Here is a 14476-nt window from a genome sequence, read left to right on the forward strand (position 1 = left end):
GCTTTTTAAATGAAGTGCCATCAGCAAAATGTATGGAAGCTTACAGTATCAAAAGTAGAAGGATTCATTAGGAAAATTGTCTCCTTTCAAAATGTTATACTATCATATAATTTGTATTATTGAATTATTATTAACAACGCGTTATTAATGTGTAAGCAGCCTTTTAACATCATAACAGTAACATTATCTATAGCTGTTAAATAAATGTAGTGGAGTAAAAAGTACAACATTCCACTGTGAAAGATATAGAAGAAGATGCAAAAAAAAAATATATATATATAAAATGTTCTTAAGCACAGTACCAGGATCAGGAGCATAATGTTTAAATATGAATGAAGGCTCATGTGCAGCTCCATGAATGTCATCTTGTTTGTAAATTAAACGAGTCTGAAACATCACAGCCGACAAGCAAACAGAAGAATCCGGGCAGTTTTTTCATTTTATTGATAAATTATCATTTTTAAAAAGACCCACAAGCCACCCTCTCCTTCCACCTCTCACTACAGTGTTCCAAGTACTGAATCTGGACTATGTACAAAGCTGTTTTTTTTCTTTTTTTTTTTACATTATTTTCTGCTTCATCACCATCTTCATCAATAACATCATCATCACATTCAAAACAAGGTTTGAAGTTTGAACTGTACCCACTGGTCAAGGTCAAGAGACAGGAGTTAGCCTATAGCAATGCTAGCTAGCACAGAGTTCACTGGAGGTCGGAGAGCGGTCGATAGAAGCAGAGGGGAGGAAGAGGAGGAGGAGGAGGGTTTACATTCTAACTCACAGGCAGAAGGAGCAAAGACAGGAGCATCGTAAGCTTTAGCCACCTCTCCGAAACAGAAAAAAACACCACTTCAGTGACAGAACATAAACAAGTGAACATGCAAACGTGTGTTTTCATTTTCCACCAGAGAGTGGACGAAACGCAGCGGGGAGGCTTCAAAATAACTCCGGTCAGAGGGTTATTGCTGTAGTGAGTTAAAAGCTGCATGGCACAAAAAATATCACTGATAAAAAACAAAAGAAAAACAAGCTCCTGATGCTCTTCTTGACTAATACTGGGCAGCAAAGTTGGCACACATGGGTATTTAAGGAGGATTTCTTTTAAAAATCGATCATTTAGAGAGTTAAAATCATATAGCAATACTATGTCAGTGTACACAGGCAAGGTAAACGTTACAAGACAGTATGGATATGCAGCTTCCTGTAGCTGGAGTTAAACTAGCAGCAAAACAACACATACAATTGCATATAATCGTAGTGCAATGGGCAAACTGTTCTTAGGAGGTCGTCTCATTTTGGTCTGGTCAGTAACAAAAGAAATCAAGTGGGTATCAGTCAGGCTGCTGAAAAACAGAGAAAAGAAGAAAAAAACTGGTCCAGAAAGACCAAATCCAGCCAGTTTGCTAAACTATCATTTTTAATCAGCTAATTTTGGCATTCATCAAGAAAAATCAGCTTTTTTGAGTTCTTGATTCTGGATTTTGGCAAAAACCTGGGCAGGATTTGAGTCCTTGTGGATGTGTAGGAGGAGTGATGGATGTACATTAGGTTTGTTCAGCCGGTCGAAACTCTCTGAAACATCTCAGAACACAAACGCAACATCTCCAGCACACGCCTCTTCAAAACACACACACACACACACACACACCTCTTCAGCGCACTCCTGTCCAGACGCTCCGCTGAACGTGACCGGTCTGAAATCTGAACAAGATGAAAAGAACTAAACGCATGGGTTGTTCTGCCGGCCGTGCCGTGCCGTGCCGTGCGGGGCCGTGCTGAGCCCGCTCTAGGCGAAGCTGTTCTCTGGGTAGCTGACTTTGATGGCACCCCAGTAGCAGGCTCGTATCAGACAGATGAGGCCCAACAGGTAGGCGAACGCCCAGGACACGTAGGTAGCGTTGTAGCGGCTGGCGAAGCCCCGAGTGCCAACCTGTTAATACAGAGGAGAGGAAGAGGAGTCAACACCAACGACGAAGATTTTCATACGTTCATAAAGCTTTATCTTGCACAGAGTGAGCATATTCAAAGTCATCAGTCAGAACAGGGGGAGGAAAATGAAAACTGCAACAAGCTCAGCAACCTTAAATGAAAAATTAAGGACTATAATCCCATGAAGTGATCATGATCGTAATGTCTCAAGGCTGATGTGTCTCTAAAATACTGTGGAAAAACTGCATATGTGGCTGTTTGTACATTATTGAACAGTCCAGTCGCTCCAGCAACTACTGCATGGGACTGTCCTGAAATCTGGTTCACATGTTCATGTTCTCGTCAGGATGAACTGTGATGACGCTGATCCCCGACTTTTATTGAGCATCACTGATATTTCCCTCTAAATACTTTCATTTGTAACTCTTTCTAAAAGTGCAAACAACATGAACAAGCTAAAGGCCGTACTTACTGTTAAACCCACTCCAATGAAAATGCAGATCATTCCTATAGTTATATAAGCACAACAGCGCCTCCTAGGGAGCGCACTGCCAACAGAGGATCTGCAGAAAGACAAGAAGAGCAAAAAAACAAAACAAAGGCAAAGAGACACTGTTAGACGAAGACATATAAACATTCAGCATACATCTTACATGTCTTTATGTTTTATTTGTCGTATCTGTGTGTTTGTAAGCATTATCTTTGTGGAGAGTTTAAACCTGAATGGTTTGCATGATAATGTGCCTCATGCTTTCTTTGTCCCACCCTTCTTTTCCCTGCAGCCCCACGACAATCCTGCCAGCCAAAACAAAACAAAACAAAAAACCTCTCTCTTCCTCTTTTCAAGTTGCACACGAAAGCGCCGGAGGCCAGTCACATGATGCGCAACAGCTTCAGACTCTGACAAACTCACGCACACGTCAGCTGCCCCGCAGCACCAGCCTGGCATCCGTTTTTATGCTCCACTATGACTTTACTCTCCTCCCGCTCCCTGCTCTCACATGCCTCTCATGTGACCCGACTCAAGCATTCTTCAGGGACGGCTGCTGTTCAGATGGCTTAGGGCGGCTCGATCACCTGATTTGACCAATCTCCTCCTGTATTCATGTCTCCTCTTCCTCCTCACTGTTTGCATTTGTACCACCTGACTATGTCATCATTTGACCTGTGGAGCAGATCTCCTCCTCAAGTGATGTTTTTAAAGGTTTGAGCTGCCAGAGGACGTTAGTCTGACTGGGAACACTGCACCACTTTACATGTGTAACTGGGGGAGTTTTACTCTGTAAAGGTATCATTTCCTTATAAGCACCGAGGTAAAACCATCACATGACTCAACTGGCAGTTGATGTCGCCTCAACTGCCACTTCTGGAACAAGACTTCCATTACATTTTTAATGGTTTATGGCTCTCTCACAAGACTACAGGCTTTATTTGTTACCTAACTTAGGTGAGACAGAATCCAAAGTCTGTGTGTGTTTTATGATCATTACATGAAGATTTAAGAATTCCACAATGAAGTAAAATCCTCTCCGTCTCTGACGACTGCTTATGGTTCTCAGAGAAACAAAGCTCTTTAATTGGACAGCAATGTTTTACTTTTAATGTTGTCTGTTCTTAAATGTTTCAACATTGCAGTGCATCTTGTGTGGAAGCTCACGTCGCGCCGGGAACTTGTATGTGCATGACACAAATAATTACTACTCAGTGGGAAGTAACTAAGTACATTTATGCAAGTGGTGTTACTTTGCAGATTCAGATTATTAAAAAATATAATCAACAAATAACTTATGATGCAATATTATGGATAAGATAAGATGATCCCCGGGGTGGAATTCATTTGATACCCAGCAGAACTTAAAGTCATGAAAATGAGCTCCACATGAATGCATCAATCATTATGATCCAATAATAGGATATATACTATTCTGAAATGGGCCATTCTCCATAATGAGTACTTTTACTTTTGGTACTTTAAATAAAGTTTGATGCTAATGCTTATGTACTTTTACTTAAATAAGATTAAGATTTTGAATGCAGGATTTACCTGTAAGAGAGTGTTTGAGTATTACATTGAGTATTGTTGCCTTCCACCACCTCTCACCCCTTAACCTTCCCACCCCATTACCATTACATGTACCCAGGCCAGGCTCTAATTCCTATCACACGTCTAGATTAGCCTCCATTACCCCCAACCCCCCCCTCCTTCTTAAGTCCAGACCTCTAAAGCTCGGCGTCTGACTACGATGAACTTATCCATTGAAAACCTCACTGGCAGCGAGAGCCAGGAAGCCGAAAGTATTTCCATCGTTAATAAGCTGTGCGAAACCAAACCACAAACCTACTGTACGTGGCTGAGAGTGGATGCCAATGCAGAAGTGGGAAGTCGATGATTTTTTTCCTACAAGGAGTCAGTGTTTTAAAACATGCTGCTTCCTCTAATGTACAGCGTGTCGAGGTGAGTGAAGGCTCCAGTAAGTTTAAGATCCTGGCTTTAAAGCTGGATATCCTGGGGCAAGTTTACCTTAATTTACTGGCTCTTATAAGATTCAACACTCTGTGGTGCAAAGTTCTGCTGCAACAAGTCCTTTCAGAAAGCTGCAGTGACATCACATGAGTATTGAGCCACCTAGTAGCTCCAGCAAGGCTGCAGTGTGTTCAGGCCTTTAGTCATTCTGCTGTCATTCTGCATGTTTAAGCCCATTTTCTGCAAATCATTTAAGCTTCACATCATAATTAATGTTTCACAAACTGTGAGAAAATCTGATTTCTTTTGACAGCCACTGGTTTCCATTTATTTCTGTTCAGCATGAAAATGAAGCTGCAGATTCTTGACGTCACAGGGAACATTAAAGTTACATTAACACTATGGGAAAAATTGTCTAAAAACAGGCAACAATAATGTAACTGTGACAAAAATCAACACAGATTTGATGTTCCAGAGGATGATTATAGACTAAAGCAAGCTTCAAGAAACTGCGAGAGAACATTCATTTCATGCAGAAATGAAATGAAAACAAATGGCAGTCGGCAACAGCAAGAAAAAAAAACACATCCGGGAAGTGAAACAGTAGTTAATTATTTCATTATCTTGAGATACTTTTGCCTGTTTCATATAAATAATAACAGAAATAATTGAACAAATATAATAGGTGCAATAATGGGTAGAGACAAGACAATATATTTAATGTTTTTCCTCATCAACTTCATTGATTTTTGTAGATATCTGCTTATTCTTAATTTGATGCAGCAACACGTTTCAAACAAGTCGAGACAGGTGCAACAAAAGACTGGGAAAGTTGTGGAACGCTCCAAAAACACCTGTTTGGAACATTCCACAGATAAACAGGTTGATTGGTAACAGGTGATAGTATCATGATTGGGTATTTTGGTTTTGGTTCACTTTGTGAACACATTATTGGATAAAGGATGTTACTGCATGGGCTCAGGAACAAATGATTGCATTCTGTTTTTATTACATTTCACACAGCGTCTCAGTGTTTTTGGAGTCGAGGTTGTAGCAGCGAGCTCAGAGGTCAGACTGAGCTCAGCGCCGATGCTACTGAGAGCAACACTCTCATCAAGCTCGACTTCAACAGACTGAGTAAATCTACCGATGATAGATCATATGTGTGATTAATTAAATTAACTAATCACAAAGTGTGTAATTAATTAACTTATTTTTGATCACTTAACAGCCCTAATTATTAATAAGTAATAATAAGACCTTCTGTTTTCTTGTGATAACAGGTTTATTATCTTGTTTTCTCAAGATAATGAAATGATTAACTCCTGACCTTCTGATAACGGCATAAAAAAAATTTGTTCTCGGCATCTGTATGAAAGCGTGGTGATTAAAATCCCTTTGATGAAATGTTTTGACACATTTCTGTCCGTCTAAATGCTGAAAATAAAATCCCACAGCTTCAGAAAATCAAGTGCAGATAAAAAGGAACATCACGTGTGACGGTAAAATGTGTGTTTCACTTTGAGTTAAATGCAGGTTTGATGGACTCACATTTTTTTGCAGTGGGGACACTTGGCTAGCGTGTTAAACCGAAGCTCCATCCACTGTGAGGAAACAGAAGGAGAAGCACTGTTAACTCACTGTGACAGCTCACTGTAATGCAACTGTGCCTTTAAAACAATCAACATGAGACCTACTGGGAATGATTGGACATGATCAGTGACGACGGTCTGCAACTTCTTCATCTATTTATCATTTCTTCTAAAGGTTGGCTAAAGTAGCATCTAAAATTATTCCTCTAGTTTATTAGTCGGATTCTGGTGTTAAAAAAGCAGTGTTATGAAAAAGTGGATCCCATCCCAGATCAGCATAATTTAAGGTCCCATTGACACAAGTTTAAAATGTGACTTTTGACATCTGGCTTCAGAGGGGGAATGAAAAATTAAACAGATTCAGGAACAGCTACCATTTCAATTTAAAGCAATTTTATATACTTAATAATCTAATTCACCTCCCTTCACCTGAAGCTCTCTTCAACGCCAGATGTGTACAAAGTCATATCATCACCAGTGTAAATAAGGCCTCAGATTGAAGTGGAGCGGGTTAGGCTGTTGTTAATATGTCCACCAGTATTGACCAGCTTTCTCAACCTGCTGTTGTGCTGGGGGAGAGCCATCGCTGGGGAGGCCAGACATTGGCTGGGATGACCTGGCGTCCTCACTGCCCTACAGACGCCGCAAGCAACAACGTGCACACGTTAAGAGGACAATACCGCTGATTTTGACATGTGAGTCGGTGCCATATTGACTCAGTACCTCAGGTTCTGCGCCTTCTTCCTTCAGTGAAACACCTGATGGTACTTTAATTAATATGTAATATGATAAATATAAGGTATTCAAAGCTCCATGAAAGTGCTGCATGTCAGAAATACTGATAGTATCCTCAACACTGGGTGTAAGAGGACCATTTAATTTAAGATGGGAATAATCTGCAAAGGCTGCAACCACACTGCTATTAAACAGGATTTTTAATGAGTCCAGTGAGGAAAGGAAACATGCATGAAAGCTGCTTGAAAAACATTATATATTCTGTCAGTAACTGCAACTGGATGCAGGATAAAGATAAAAGATGGAAAGAAAAGAATGTGTATGCCAATAACTTGAATAAAGGTTATCTGGATCTACAGGACAACAAGCTCTGCCACCCAGAACAATATGCACGTACCAACAACAGCACAGCAACAAAATTCTGCACGAGCCACTCTGTGATTGATTAACTCAGGTGTCCTGGCGGGTTTACGTACTAGGAAGGTGTTGCCACAGTGTCCGCAGACCACCCTCATCCCCTCAGGCTGGATGGGCAGTGCCGGCTGGGCGGGCTGCTCCTCTGGGATCACCATCACCGGGCTCAGGTTGATGATGCGTCTGCTGTCGGAGGAACAAAGAGAAGGACGAGCTCATGATTACAACCTAACGGAGACAGGATTATAAAAGCTTTTTAAGACATAAAACTATAAAAGGGGCTTGACTCGTCTTATAAAAGTTGTTTTCTCTGTGCCAACATGTTGTCAGAGCCTCAAATGTGAAGAAATGGAATGGGAGAGGGTGAACTTGACGGGCTGCCACCTACCAGTTGGGTCGAGGACATCCTATCCTCCTGGACGTGTCTTTACAGATGAGCAGGCAGTTGCAGGGACACCTCACATATTTCTTCCCTGTAGGGGGGTTCTTGATAGGCTGGAAGGCAACACATCAAAATCAGCTGACTGGAAACTGTGTGTTATACAAAAACAAAGCCAATAAAGAGGCGTTTACAAAGATAAATGTTTGATTTATGCAGAGGAGTTCATCATGGGATGCCTGATGTGTAACGCTCCAGCTTCAGATTTATGTCAGGAGAACCTGAGACGCAGCAGCCGAAGGAAAAACGCCATCAACTGGGCACTGCTTTGGACCCACGGTGACAGAATATCATCGTAGCTATGTTGACACCACAAATATCAGCCAGTGAGAAGTGGCATTTCCCACCTGACTGTTTGTGATGACAGCCATTCATTCTCCCTGCTGCCTCCGCTGGCAGCTTCATCAAAGCTCTAAGTTACTCAGGCTGAGACACAGGCGACACATTCAAGTCATACGGAGCGCTTATCACTGGACTGACTGAGAGGTCTCTACATCAACATCTGGTAGTGCCCTAAAGCTAGCTAGATAGTTTCTCTCTTGATAGCTGACAAACTGCATGATTTGTCGCACTAAATGATGCTGCTCAGTAGCAGAGAAGAAGGCGCTCAGCCACAGCTGTATGTGACTGTCGTGTAAAAGTGCGATTGTGAAAAAGAGGAGAGCAGAGCGGCGATGAGCAGCTCAAATAAAACACAAACTTAAACGTCCCTGCGATGTCGACACTGACGATCCCAGCCTCCACTTACCGTGGCTTCGTTGCAGACGGTGCACTTGACCACGTGCTGATGCAGCTTTCCGTCCAGGTTGATGAGCGACTGGCATACTCGGCAGTTGATGACAGGCACACCGCCGGCGTCGGGGCTGGCGATGGCTGTGTAAGGAGGAGGTAGTTCGGCTTTGAGAAGAGGAGGGCAAAGCACACAACACACACGGCCAGCTGTTAATCGCATGCATCCATGAAACATCGTGAACTAACCTGGATTTTTGTGTCCAGTGAGAGAGGAAGAGCTGTTTTGTCAACAGATATTATCACAGTATGGAGGGTTGCTTCACCAGAACTATATTTAATGTCTGAGAGTGTCTGAATGCCTCATTTACATTCGGAAAGTAAAAAGCTGCTAATTATTCTAAGAGCCGTCAGGAAAACCAGGAAGTAGAACTAATGCTGTTTGCTCGAGATGGTTTTACTGTAATCTATTGCTGTTTTGTTTGACATCACTGTTGTTTCTGACATTTTAGAAATGTAGCAATTCATCAGGTAACTGAGAAAAAAAAATTATAATTAGCACATAATAAAAACAATCATTAGTTGCATCCCTAATTTTATAATTAACTATTACATGCAATACAAGAACAAACATCTGACACTTCCCAAAACAGCTTAGAGCTGTAGACGGAGCTGTTGTCTAACATGACCAGTAAGAATAATTTTAAACTAATTTTCTCAAAAAAGCATATAAGACCCAAATGTTATTCAATGACTGCTTGTGTGGAAGGTCCGAGGCAGTGCACATCCAGTCTGCAAACCCATGACAGCCCGTGTACGGCTCTGATTGCTCAACATGTGACTCTTCTCTCTTTGTCAGGGGCCGAGCACTCTGCATGTTTAAGAAAGAAACAATGGGCCCTTTTAGATACCACAGCGATGGTGTAAAATCCACCCGCTGCCAAGCTGCTGACAAAGCTAACATGCAACATACAAGCCAGCATCTGATTGGCATTTTGAGGATGGATCAATATGTCATAATGGAACATCTGAGCTGCATTTGGGCAGAGTAAACGCTTCATACCTTTTGGTATCCAGCTGTTTGTGACTTCAAGAAACATGTACAGATGCAGGTGTTTTTAGGCTGTTCAGCTGGTGCATCATTCTCTGCTAATGAGGCTAATAAGCGCCTCACTACAGTATTTTGATTGAGAAACAATGAAACACCAGTGATTAGTGTTTTACAGTCAACAAAAAACATGGTCAAAAGGCTGGTATTACAGACTTAAATATTTTCTCTTAATGACTGAAAGAACTACTGTGAACTAACTACAGTTCAAATGAACTCTGCACTGTTTAATCCCACATTAACCTTGGGTAATTAGTCTACATTCCATGTGTTTCTCAGGGTTTTAATACGTTTAATCCATAGATTTGCACCAGCCACAGCCTTTACTACTACTGCCGTATTCCTGCATACTTTACAATGTGCGTGATACTATAGCAATGACCTGAAACCTCCACTGAACCAATTAATTTAACCTTCAACATTGAATTAATTCAGCCGTTTGTTATTGTACTTTGTCCCTGAGTCTTTTCTACAGCTTTTGTATACAGAAAATATGCAAAACACCATCAAATATAATACTTCTGTTCATGCAATTTAATTTAGATAGTGTGTGTGTGTGTGTGTGTGTGTGTGTGTGTGTGTGTGTGTGTGTGTGTGTGTGTGTGTGCAGTCACACTAACTACCTATATTCTTCATATACATAAGGTAAGTACAGATTTAGTGCACAGGCAGTGATGGGACAAAGTTAGACAGAAAACAGAAAATTCATCTGCATCTGTAATCACGCAAAAATACCCAAAAAAATCACAAATTCAAGCTGCTCAGATGTGAAGAGCTGCTGCTTTTCTCTTTTTGCTGTTTTTCAGCAAAACAAGCAAGTCAAAGACGTCAGGCCGGGCCTTACGGAAATTGTGACATCTTACAGACCATACAATTAATCGATTAATTGAGAAAATGATCAACAGGCTAACCAATAATCATTTCTATAGCCACACACAAATGGCCGACACAGTATATCACAGTCTCTTGGGATGAAGTGCTTGTTGAGCTTGACCTCAGTCTACTGACCGAACACAAAGGAGGCATCTAATCTGACAAATGACCAATTTCCTTCTGGCCTCACCCTAAACGGGATGACAGAACGAGTCAATAGGTGAACAGGCTTGGCTCTGAGATTCAGGGACGCCCAACCAGTCGACACCACAGGGACAGATGGGAAACCCTGTCTACGACTGGGCAAAGGTGGCTCCAAATACCGCCAAAGCATGCCAAAGGCTGAAAACTCGGTGGTGTCTATTACACACAATACTGAGTTGTGTTAATCTAAAATGTTACAGTGTCTCTTCTTAAGCCATAAATCCCTATATGACATTTAAAGAAGAACCCTTCACTTCAACCACAGGCTGCTCTGTCGCTGTTGAATCTCAGCAGAGGCCTGTTTGTACTCGCTCCTCTCTCTGCTGTGTGCACTGAACTGCCCGAATGCACATCTGAAACTCAATATGGCAGCTATAGGTTTTCACTGTCACTGTCCTCGGAGCCAGGGGTAACACGAGAAGACGCCCTACTACAACCACAGCACACAGTACAGCCACCATCACGTACTGCCTAGCCGGTGCCATCGCTGGCTGGATGACTGTGAGACTTCCTTCCTGAAATAAAAATCTCTTGAAGGTTAAAGGATGAGGCTGCTGGTGTTATTCTGTTTTTTCTTATTGTCAAAGCCAGCAATGAATCAGTCCATCTCAGTCATTTCTACCTGTAGCCCATCAGCTCAAGCTAAATATGTACATTTTTAAAAACAGGCCACACATATAAAATCAGATTTAAAAAAACAAACTTCCCAGAACAGCTGGGCACTGTAGTTTCAAACAAATGTTACTAAAACAGGAGCAAACAGTGGATTTGTTGGGGACTACTTTCAGCTGCGGATTAATACACATTTGGTGTCCAGTGTAGGAGTGAATGATATGGCCTTGGAATAATGTGATAAGGATATTAGATGATTTAGCCTAAATTGAACCTTGTTTATGATCAGATTAATCGCCGTGCTAGGAACATACGATGCTGTGATGATGGACCAATTGTCACCTGGCGCATCACGTCCAGTGGTCAGTTCAGTTACTAGGTGACAGCATACTGTACGTGTGTGATGTGATGCCTCTGCTCTTGTTCTCTGAAGGCTGTCGAACCACTTCCACAGCAGAGTCAGCAGCAACGCGGCTTTCAGCCACGTGTGCTGCTGCTGAATGTAGTCATGACAGAGATAAATGTCAAAAAACGACTCCACCTTCCGATGACGTTGCCCAAATACTTTGCTGCCATCTCTGGTTTGAACATTTACGAATAAAAAGGGTATTATAACAGCTTCTTCTGCCACTAAAGCTCTGTCTCTGAATGGAAATGAAGCTGAAAATTAAATGCATCCCCATCAAGACTGAAACATTGTCGCTGGCTTTTGTTACAGTCAATTTGTTCAGCAGCTCGGGCGCAAAAACATCAAGCGAGTGGCAACAAAATGATGCACGGCGAGCGATCTGAGCGTTCAGATGCAGACAAGGTCACTGGTCTCCACCCCTCACCACCACCACGCTGTGAAGGCTGGAGAAAAATCCTGCTAACAGTGAATCTCTACCTGCTACAGCTGGAAAACAACTGACTGTGGAAATAAAATCAGTTCTAATCACAGCTGATTAATAGTCAGAGCACCATCACCCTCATTGTGTTTTAGGAAAACACGTCAGTTTCGGCATCTTGGACTCAAATCAATCCCTCTTACAAATTGGCTGCTTGAGGATTGTACCAGCACACCCAGAGAAACCAGAATTAGCCATAATCCAGACTGGGAGGGAGGAGAAACTGGGCCATGAAATATTCTGACATTCATTTCGGCCTTCAGTCAGTCGGTGCAGTAACATCCAAACAGCCTGTCAGTTTACAGATTATTACAGTCCAGAGTTTAAGTCTTCATGAATAATCCGGTGGGGAAATATGAATTCTGCAAGATTAGACGGATTCACAGCACTGCTCCCTCGATATTAGCCGTTTGTCCTGAAATGCTCGGAAAAGAGTCTTAGGCGGTCAATGAATCCATTCATTTGTGCCGAGGCAAAGAAATGTTACAACAAACAGGTGCGATCAGAGGAGACTCTGGCCACAGTGTCTGAAGCTAAATTCACATCAGGTGTTAGCAATCCATCGTGTTGCTGAGATAAAACAGAAAACAAAGCATTATGCTTTGATATGAGAGTCTGATCTGGATGCTTTTGTAGAAAGAGGGAACTTTTCTCCACTAAAGCAGAAAGTGACCGTGCACACCTAATCTGATCTTCTGTTTCAGACATTCAGAATTTAATCAGACTGCATTCAGTGCAAAGGCCAGTGCTGACAGCAGCTTCCTGAGGAGTCGACAGAGGATTTATGAGCTGGGTCATTCAGCCCCTACATGCATTGTGGTGCTCTAACCTACATTCATCTGTTTACTGAGCAAACTGTGGACACCCTGTCAGTCTTCTGGCTGTAAGATGCACATGTTCTGTCCTGCACTGAAGATGCAATGCATGAAAGAACAGACTGAAGCAGCCTTTGCGAGATCAAGGCCAGACATTTGTTGTTGACAGTCATGCAAACGAGAAAACTGACAGCTCTGGGTAAAATTATGACATTTTGAATCACGTCGCGCTATTGATTTGGTTCCATCCACAAAAGGCCACATCTGGGCATTTTGTCGATTTGCAGCTGGGACAAAAGGCTGCCTCCATCTGCAGTGGGTCATTTCTCGGTCGTCAATCAAACATGAAACCCCACATCGCAGTGCCTCATCACGACTCGTAGCTTTTTCTGTGGTGAGGACCCAAAACATCACAGGCCCCAGCGGGTCGTGATGTAAGCATTTCTGCAGTAAAAACAGGAGCTTGCTGTTATTGTAGGCCCCTCTTCTCTAACCCACTGCTCCAGTTCTCACAGTGGAGGCTCCACCTTTTCTCCCGATTCACTGCCCTTGCCTTGCCTTGCCTTGCCTTGCCTTGCCTTGCATTGCCTCGCTGCAGTTTTATTTATGCACAAACTCGATACGCCCAAAAATGATTCAGCATGCAGGCAGCGGCGGGCTCTGCGTGTCGTGTGTTTACCTCGGGGACTTGAATCCTGCAGGTACGGCGGAGCGGTGGGGGTCACGTTCTCGGAGTTGGGGCCCGACAGCAGCGGAGATCGCTCGTCCATGCCGTCGGAGGCCATGTCGTTAACCGTGAGAGGTGACGGCGTTGGGGGGGGGGAGCTCCTGGCTGCACCGAGTCTTCCCTCAGCACAGAGGAGCAGCAGCCGGCGGCTGGTTGTTGGTGCCGAGTCGCTCCGGTCCAGCAGCCCCGGTGACGGCAGCCTGGAGGAGGAGGAGCTCCGCGGCGATCCCCGCCCCTCACTCTCATGACCCGGGGCGAAAGCAGCGCTCTGCATCCGTTTATATGGAGCTGAACACCGCACACACTGCACACTGTGATGGAATTTTTGTCTGAGAAACGTGTTCAGAGCTGTAATTAAATGTTTTGATGGAGATGATTATTTGGATTTTATCCCGTATTTTTACAGATAACAACATAAATTGTCGTGCGTCCCTTTCACAAAGATGAAGATTAAATATAATGACACAGTGGTAAATCACTAAAGCAGCGATTTCCAGTTTTCACCACTAGATGTCACTGTAGGATTACTGAGGTCCGGGTCTGTGCGGCCCATGAGTATTTAGATCATAATGTATTACAGTATTTAGACCGGTGATTTCCAACCTGTATGGCTTAAAACACCTTATGATGAGGCTGCATATATCTGTGCGTTGTATTTCTCCCTGCATAAATATTCTAGAGGAATGACAGTGTAAACACATACAGTATGATGTACAAGAAAGCAGATAGGATTTTTCAAAAATGTGCAGCAGGGGTATGTTTTTCTGCTTTTCTAGCCCCTTTATCTCCTCACACCCCTCAGATTCATCAGGAACTGGGACCACTAAAGACAAAGCATTTAAACAGGGACATTTATATTACTTACATACTGCAATTACTGTCCTGCCTGAAGTCCACACATTTAGTCTACAGAAGCATTTTGTCTGCTCAAATACAAAGCAAATCCAG

General features: G+C 42.7%; 1 protein-coding gene across 2 annotated transcripts; it reads right to left on the reverse strand.

The window, feature by feature from the left end:
* Positions 1–498: 498 nt before the first annotated feature.
* Positions 499–13711, reverse strand: pip4p2 (phosphatidylinositol-4,5-bisphosphate 4-phosphatase 2). 2 transcript variants are annotated; one of them, XM_041955541.1, is made up of 7 exons: positions 13481–13711; positions 8322–8446; positions 7523–7629; positions 7197–7320; positions 5945–5997; positions 2402–2492; positions 499–1930 (listed from the first exon to the last, which is right to left on the reverse strand). In XM_041955541.1, the coding sequence occupies exons 1-7, from the start codon at positions 13584–13586 to the stop codon at positions 1787–1789; spliced, it is 750 nt and encodes a 249-aa protein (XP_041811475.1). In that variant the 5' UTR covers positions 13587–13711; the 3' UTR covers positions 499–1786. The 2 variants fall into 2 exon arrangements, with proteins under 2 accessions (XP_041811475.1, XP_041811473.1); XM_041955539.1 differs by having other exon boundaries at positions 8322–8470.
* Between the last annotated feature and the right edge of the window lie 765 nt (positions 13712–14476).

This window comes from Chelmon rostratus, chromosome 16, assembly GCF_017976325.1.
Source record: "Chelmon rostratus isolate fCheRos1 chromosome 16, fCheRos1.pri, whole genome shotgun sequence".
Taxonomy (NCBI): Eukaryota; Metazoa; Chordata; class Actinopteri; order Chaetodontiformes; family Chaetodontidae; genus Chelmon; species Chelmon rostratus.